The 8750-nt window shown below is 36.0% G+C and overlaps 1 protein-coding gene across 1 annotated transcript; it reads right to left on the bottom strand.

Moving 5' to 3' along the window:
* Window positions 1–544: 544 nt before the first annotated feature.
* LOC149140383 (uncharacterized) lies at window positions 545–4787 on the bottom strand. Its single transcript, XM_089447341.1, has 2 exons — window positions 3938–4787; window positions 545–1944 (listed from the first exon to the last, which is right to left on the bottom strand). Exons 1-2 carry the CDS (start codon window positions 4346–4348, stop codon window positions 1006–1008), a joined length of 1350 nt encoding a protein of 449 aa, XP_089303467.1. The 5' UTR covers window positions 4349–4787; the 3' UTR covers window positions 545–1005.
* Window positions 4788–8750: the final 3963 nt, after the last annotated feature.

Raw genomic sequence — 8750 nt, 5'->3', positions numbered from 1 at the left:
TTCTTAAGTAGCAGCCATAGTGGATACTATGTTTTACTCAGTCCAAACTTCTATGGTTCTGCTAATCATGTGTATTACAAGTACAGTTAAAAGGAAACTACTGAGGCAATTATGTTAATACCTAAATTCATAGTCAGAAAGTCAGGTATATGGTTATTATGTAAGTTTAGCTACCAGAGTGGATACTATGTTTTACCTGGTCCAAACTTCATTGACATCTGCTAATTGTATGTATTACAAGTACAACTAAAAGGAGGCAAATAAGGCCATTATGTTAATACCTGAATATTTGGCCAGAAAGACAGGGTTACAGTTGTTATGTACCTTTAGGTTTACTCCCCAAGGGTCTGGGTCTAATTTCAAAAGCAGGGTAAGGTGCCCATGTATGTCAACAACTTACAAATAGTTCATAGATAAGCCTTTGTTAAGAAACACTTGGAAACTTGGAAAGTGTACATGGTACCATTTCATTCCTTGCTATATATGAAAAAACTTCATAAATAAGCCTTTGTTCAGAAACACTTAGAAAGTGTACATGGTACCATTTTATTCCTTACCATACATGATATTATATTTACAATATACCGAAGCGATGCATATTTAAGTTATTAAAATTCTAAAAATGCTCTAATTTAGAGGGCAACGCATCATAATTTTCTTTGTGAAAAGTGCTAATAGATACAGGGAAAATAATACAAGGTCAATTCTATGACAAAACTTTGAAGTTGATTCTGACATGAATTTGAACACTTGAGATTGCATAAGCACTAGAAAATCATCTGAAAGCCGAGATTGTATATATAGCTAGAGATGTGCACTGCATGGACAGAGATCATCTCATTATGAAGACAAACATACAAAGGAATGTCAACATGTGGCAGTACACTTGTTCTACTTTAGAAAATAGATCTTCATGAAAACTTCATTTGGTCAAAATTCTCAAGTGGGTGTGAGCCACCTCCTTTGAGATATAGGCTATATGTACAATCCATGATACCACTAAGATTATATTTTTTTCAATTGATGTTCAGACACAAATTTTTTAACCTCAAGGTCGTGCTCTTCCCAAGTAATATGCAATTGAAGGCGGAGAATGGATAGTAACTCCACTCTTTCCCAGTTTAGTGGACCTCGAGCATGAAAGGCCTGTAACACAGAACGATATGCATTTGCTTCCAACTCGTGCACGGTTAGCTTGTTCTTATCTTCAATGGCAATGCTATTATTCTTTTGATGGTTGTCATGGGCAGGTCGATACCTGGTAGCAGTTTTTCTATTTCGGTGTGAATGAAGAAAAGCAATGCAGCTTCCATCAGTTGAAGGAGAACACTTTTTACTGTCAATTTCCAATAAGGAACCACTGAACAAAATGCCCTCCACATGAGGTTCAAAAGAATTTCCAACATTCTTTGGAATTTCTATTTGCGTCTGGCATGTGGCATGTGCCAACTCTGAACGGCTAGATTTTGTCACTTTGTAGCTTTCATCATATGGAAAATCCTCATATATCCTCTGTTTCCTTTTCTTGAGAGCATATCCTCTTTGCAGTGCTTGATTATCGAAAGGAAGGAGATCATTTTCCTTATACAGAGGTAAAGCATTGTCCAGTGCATTTCCACCAACTAAAGGTTTACACCATCCTGAATCTTGCTTCTTAGAAATATAAAGGTTCAGGGATTTTTCACACTTTAATGATGGTGTTTGTGCTTCTGCCCTGAGTCTCCTTTTGTCATCAAATTCTTCGCTTGCTTTACTGAAAATGCTTGGAAAGTCCCTCCCTTGCATATTGAATCCTGGCTTGGGTTCCACATTTCTCTTGACTTTGATGATCATGCTTTTGAATGTCACACCAGTATCCGGCCCCTTGGGGGAAGATGCTAAAGGAGTTTCCCTGTCATTGGGAACTACAGGAATCTTTATGGGAACAATGTTTTGGCTTCTTGCCTACAAAAAAGGTTCAAGCATGTACTAGTTAATCGATCGAAGGAGGAAACATAGGAAAAAAACCATGATACTAACATGAGCTCTCAACCTAGGGATGCCTCTTGAAATTCAAGCAATGCAGACAATCTGAAGGTACAGCAGAGGGAATGTGATATATATGCAACCTACAACTAAGCACAGAAGAACCATCTTTAGTTTCAACTCCTAATGCATGAACAATATAAAATAGCAAATATAGAGAGAGAAAAGTCCAGCATTCTTTCAGAGAACCTGATATAATATTATAAACATAGTGTGAATCTAATTAGTTTGAAAAAAGAACCACCCAAAAATAAAATAAAAATCACTAAGGTATGCCCAAACACACAGGCACAAAATCCCAGTTTTCAATTCCATAAGTCAATACAAACCAGTGCTTCAAAGAGAACATGTCCATTGCGTTTCCTATGTTTTAAGGACAGGGGGACTCCTTACAGATGATCCCAGCCATCCCCGATATTTCTCTTTCCATCTTAAGCATGGCCCAACAATAATTTTTAACTAATTACAAACATTTCTTGAGCCTACTCACAATAAATCCCACACAAGTTTTTGTATAACCACAAGCCCTTGCACCTTCTAATCAACTTTGGTCCTTTATAGTTTACGCTATAAACCGAAAAATTGAAGAGGAAGAAAGACTACAAATACTGAAAATTTGAAGTAATGTGTCCAACGCATAGGTACATGCCTCAGATTAAAGAACAACTCGGCACAACAAAGATCAACAGTATGCTTAAGAGTCAAAATTATAATCAGTATAAAACTCACCAAATAATTCAACTCAAAAATACTTAAAATAGGCAAATGTTGGCCTAGACTCTAAATCAGTCAATGCTTTAAAAAAAACATAATCAAAGTGGATCAAGATAGATCAAAATTGGTCAAACCTGTCAAGTAACTAGGTCAAGTAATAATGACTAAAAGATGCTCATAAATCAATATAATCTTAATGAAAAAACAAAAATATTGAATTAACGTTAAGGAAATATAAAAACAGATGACGGAAGGTAACCTAATCATCAATGAAAGAAGATGGCTTCAGGTTTGAGGTATCATCAATGGAAGCTGAGATACTAGTGGAAAGCTGAAACCAGCCTCAAAACAATCACAAAAGAGAGTGATATATCAGACTGATCCCTCCAAAAAGTGATATCATTAAATGGATCCAGGGTCAGACAAAATACACCCTTCTCTTTGACAGAGGCTCGAGAGGCAATCTTTTAAATTACAGGTGGACAGGAATACCAGCAGAGCGAAAGAAATTCCTAGCACATTCAGATGCTGGGAAACTAAGCACATACTAAGGAAATATAATCTAGAATTAGATGTGGCAAACCCAACCATTAAAATTGATCCCGATTCTCCATCATATTATAATTTAGAAGTAGCATGAAAATGGATGTGAGACGACCAGAGACAACAATCCCTTAGTGACTCAGAGCGTCAAATGAAATCAGCACCAGACATTCACTCAGACAAGTCAGCAAGCAGGGAGAAGTGATCAGGTTCAAAACTAAGATGAAATTACAGAGAATGGCAGATTTATATGATAGCATTACCAAAGGAAATTTGGATTGACAGCAAACTCAGGTTCAGATAAAGCACTTCATGCAGAGGCTATATGCATGCAGGATCAAGTCAAGTAGTAGGTGCGTTCTCAAGCGTTCATTTAGCTGACAAGTTTCAGTTGAAATGCATGAGGCCATAAAAGGAAATCGAGGATTTTAAAGGCTGCAATCTTGTATCAGTGTAACTGTAAATCATAGCATTTTTCCATTGACAAGAATTTGTAACCTCGCATACATGTTCTTGCATGTGAGCACACACCTTCTACATAGGTGCATGCAAGCGAATGCCATTTGTGAACTTGATATGTATTTCGTGCTTAAACCTCCATACTCATCACTCAAAAAATACACCGACTATGGGGAAAGAAAAGAAAGGAAGTTACCTGTGAGGGGAAGGGCCCCCTGTACCATTTCCCATCCCGCCAATCTTGCCTTGACCGGAGATTGCAACTGTGGTATTTATTCGCTGTCTTGGACTCTGGAAAATACACAGAGTATTGCTCGCCTGTTAGAACCTGGGACACAACCCCACTCCACCAACAATCAGTTTCATACGCCTCAATTGCGTCACCAATACCCCAATTTTTGATGCTGATGAGAGGCGGACGCGGTCTTATATGACTGCAATCCAGAAGCTCCACCAGAGGATCCCCATCATCGGTTTCAAATTTATCATACCGCACTTTATATGAGTCCCCTTCACAGGACAAAATCCTACCCTCAAACCATGCTCCTTCAAAACCAGACTCAAAGCTACACACCTCCACACTCATGCCATCTGTGAACTTCATCATTAAACCCAAAAGAGGTAAAACCCCCAAAGCACTTGCCCTCCTCCCTCAAGGATGACTATAACTACTAAAGTACCAAAACCCAATTAGCAGCACTGACTGCAGCATCCAGGACAGTAAATCAAGTGATCATACTGAATTAAAGCAACCCAACCCAGAAGAGCTGCGTTGCATTGGGTAAAGAAACTCTTTTAAGGGATTCCACTAGCTACTGGTTGTGGAAGGGATGTGTGAACCAGTCAAGGTGAGCGTATTCTCCTACTGTTATCTGACATTCTATAATTAGACAACTCATGAATGACAATTTAGTGAAATCAAGCATTCCACCACTTTTCTTGGGCTACGGAATTTAGTCTGGGCTTCGTCATGAATAGGTTAAAGAGGGTAAATCTTCCACCTGGTTTGATGCTTTTATTCTTTCCTATGGGATACAAGAGTTAGGAATTGCATCTTACCTTTGCTTCACTGTTTTTAATATAAGTGGTTAAACTGCTTCACGGTTTTTACAAGTGGTTAAACTGCAGGGGATTGGTAAGATAGTTCTAAGAGATGATTCTAAATATTATTAATATTTTATTATTAGATTAAAATAGTTTTATGTTTTTGAAATAAGAGTATTGGTTGTTAGGGTAGTTTTATTATTTAAAAATATTTTGTTCATTAATTTAGAAATCATCTCATTTTACTTTTGTTTCATTATTTTTAAAGAGTTAAATTGAGATAAGATTAAGTACATGAGTTTAATTGGGATAAGATGAGTGAAAAAGACTTGGTAATCATCATAAGAAATGGCACTTCACAAATTTTGAATTAAAAAAGGATCAAACTTGGTTTGAATTAAATTAGAAGTTATTATAATATTATTTAAATATTTGAATTAAAGTTCCTTTCTATATCTTTCTTTGGAAAAGGTCAGACAAATTATGTATATATTTTATTTATATAAATATATACAAATTTTTCAAAAAAATATTATTTAAATGTTAAGTAATTAATATTTAATTTTTTTATTTTTATTTTTAAATTATAATTATATAATAAATAAATTATAATATTGTAATTGTAATTTTTTATTTTTAATTATAATATTTAAGTAAATGACATTTTTTCCTATTTTTATTTATTTAACTTTCAATATCATCATGATAATGGCAAATAAATTTTGTTGAGCATTTATATATATATATATATATATATATATATAATAAATATATTAAGATATTGAAATACATTGTTTTTTAATAATATTCTTTATTATAATATTTTATATGCTTATGTATTGTGTTAATTCTTTGAAGGTATAATTCTTTTAGAGTTTTAGGGTTTCTTTCTCACTTATATATTATGGGATAATAAATATCTAAAATTTAAAAAAAATAATGATATGAGAATATGCATAACAATTAACAATTAGTCATATTCAAAGATTAGGAAACTAATGATATCATGACTAGTGTAGTGTTTTATATTGAACAATTAATCGCACAAAAGAGAAATGACAAAAAAATTAAATTATTATTACTATTAATAGAATGACTTCATAAATTTATTTATCATGATCATGGGATTTTAAGTTAAATAAAAGAAAAATGAAAACTTAAAATCTCTTTTACTCCAATGAGCATTCTATTTATCATAATTACATGGTAGTGTTTTTAGCTTGGCCACTTAATCACACTAAAGAGAACAACAAAAAAATTGAATTCTTATTACAACTAATAAAATGTATTCACAAATTTATTTGCCATAAATCCATGGAATCCTACCGTCCATGTTGCTATTTTTGATCTAAGAAGAGTGAAAACAATTCTCTTTTTTTACCATTTTTTTTTTGTAATCACAATCTATGCAACTATTTCTCAATATCCAAAGGCAAAGACGAAAAAGACAATAGCTTACTAGTTTATATTACTTGCACTCAAAACCTTATTTTGGAATACATCTAACGGTGTATATGCAAAATGTAATTTTGAGTCATTTCTATAATAAAAAAAAAAAAAAAAATTGTAATAAATAGAATGTCATTGGAGAAAAAGAGATTTTTATTTTTTATTTTTCATCTATTAAACTTCAAATCCATTGATTATGGAAAATAAGTTCACTAAGATATTTTCTTATTAATAGTAAGAATTCAATATTTTGGTTATTCTCTTGTGTGATTAATTGTTCGAATATTTCTCTCCCCACATTGCATAAGTTTGAAAGAAACCCTAAAATAATTAACTTTGCATAAGCTTGAAAGAAACCTAAAAGAATTAAGGTTGCATAAGCTTGAAAGAAGCCCTAAAAGAATTAACAAGATGCATAAACTTGAAAGAAACCCTAAAATAATCAATATATGTATTGTAGATGTAAGGAACATGGTTATTCAAACACTTCGCTAGTAGAGAAAAAAACATTAATTCATAGCTTGAAAATAAACATAAAATTAACATGTATAATGTAGATGTAAGATACATACTTAGAAGCCTCCATACTGAACAAATTTTCATTTCATGAGCCCACTTCAACGATCCCCAAGCTTTATCGCAAACCCTTACTCCTCACCAAATATGGAGCAATCTACTGGGTAGGATAATGTTGCTCCTCTCCCAAACACGGGGAAATCTATTGAAGTTTGTAAGAAAATAATCTATTGGGTTAATATATATGCACATGGACATGCTTTGTAATTTTTTTTTTGTAAATCAATCTTTTATTCATTCTTGAAAAAGGTGTACATGATTAACAAAAACGCGGGTAGTCTCACCCTGACCAGGTTTGTTGACTACTACTAGTAGCAAGTGACAATAAAACAAAACAACAAAAAGTAAAAAAGACTGCAGCTGAAAGGGCGAGAAGCACCTGAAGACAAGCAAGATACATAAAACACCTAATATCATATCAATCGACAGAAGTGTTAGATGTTGGGTTGTCTAGCGTTGTTCTAGGAGGTGGAGGAGGGTAGAAGGCGCATTGCACATGCTCTTCAGAATGGGCCATCCAGGACTCCAACTTTTCAACGTTCTCAGGGAGTAGATTCTAGCTGTGCCAAACCACCACCACACGTTCTCGAGTATGGCACTGAAAATAGTGCATCGTGTTCAGTGTCGCGATATGCTTTGCATGCTCCTCTTGCCTTACACGCTTCGCGATAACCAATCTATCCATAATTGTCTGGATGAGGTCCCGACAAAAATCCATGCAACATGTTTGTTGTTGCCCCCTTCCTCCACGGTGCACCACCCCCTAACTTTGCCCTCCTCCTCGATGAGCAGATCCTCCTCAGTGCCAACGTCTCATGGTGTGGCCACCTTAGCCACCAATTGAAACTCATGGGCCTCTACCTCCCCGAACCTTTGAACCATCCTTGCAATTGTCACCAAATCTTCCTTCTCCATGGCCTACTGAAGCCGACGAGTGAATACGACCACCACTAGAACCATCTTGTCATGTATGCTTTCCACTGGATGCCAGTGCCATCAGGGATAGGCTCCCGCCACCCACAAGGTCTACCGAATTAGGCTTCGGACAGGACGACCTGTGCGAAATGTGAGGTGTCGGCCTCATTCCAATCCATTAGAAAACACTCATTGAAAGAGAAATGGAGGGCTTCCCTCCTTCCACCACAAGGATTGTCTGCCTACTATCCAAGCTGAGATGTTGGGCACTTGGTCTCACCAACTGCAACACAGAACCATTGATGCGTGAGGGGAAAACGATGTCTGCCACCCAGTATTCCACCCACAACACACTACACCACCAAGACAAAATTACCCTAGATGAAGAACCAATGAGGGCACCAAGAACAGAGTCTCTCCACGCTCGAACATGCACCTCCCTACCCTAATTGCTCGGTAGAAGAATTTTGATTAGTTGCTCCAACCCACTAAATGTATGTGCATGCTTAACCAATACTTCACCATGATATACCCTCGCGGGAGTCGGAAGGACCGTCGACGATAAATCTGTCGCCTTTCCCACACCAATCGCACTCATGACTTAGCAATTTCCCTCTCCAACCTCATACACCAGGAGCTGTAATAACACCATTCACCATGCAGGATTTTGAAATTGAGCCAGGCCCTATCCAGGTTATAACAAGCCTCCTCCCCAGCCATGAATGCTCCCCTGATGCCACCACCTGCAACATACCCTTCAAGTAAATGTTTCACACACTCAAGGTTCAGTGCCCCCGATCTCAAGGTACTTGGAGAAGGCTTGGGGGCAAGCCTTTGTACTTGCATCCATGTGCTCATCATCAATCCCCATGCGGTCCTTCGAGGCTTGCAATCACATTGTTCAACACCCTCATCGGGGAGCTTTGTATTTTATTATTATTAATTGAGCTAACCTTCTTTTTATTTTAACATGCTACATTATTTAAAAACTAATGACAACATTTTTAATCAATTTGATATATATT

The sequence above is a fragment of the Pinus tabuliformis genome, chromosome X (genome assembly GCF_031772625.1).
Source record: "Pinus tabuliformis cultivar Carrire ecotype Pingquan chromosome X, CPIR1, whole genome shotgun sequence".
In the NCBI taxonomy this organism is placed as follows: Eukaryota; Viridiplantae; Streptophyta; class Pinopsida; order Pinales; family Pinaceae; genus Pinus; species Pinus tabuliformis.
This window is presented reverse-complemented; position numbering and strand designations above follow the sequence as displayed.

Coding starts and splice junctions, on each gene's coding strand:
- LOC149140383 (XM_089447341.1), bottom strand. CDS start 4,348: ATGATGAAGTTCACAGATGGCATGAGTGTGGAGGTGTGTAGCTTTGAG. Junction 1,945..3,937: donor GGGGGCCCTTCCCCTCACAG/GTAACTTCCTTT, acceptor CCTTTTTTGTAG/GCAAGAAGCCAAAACATTGT.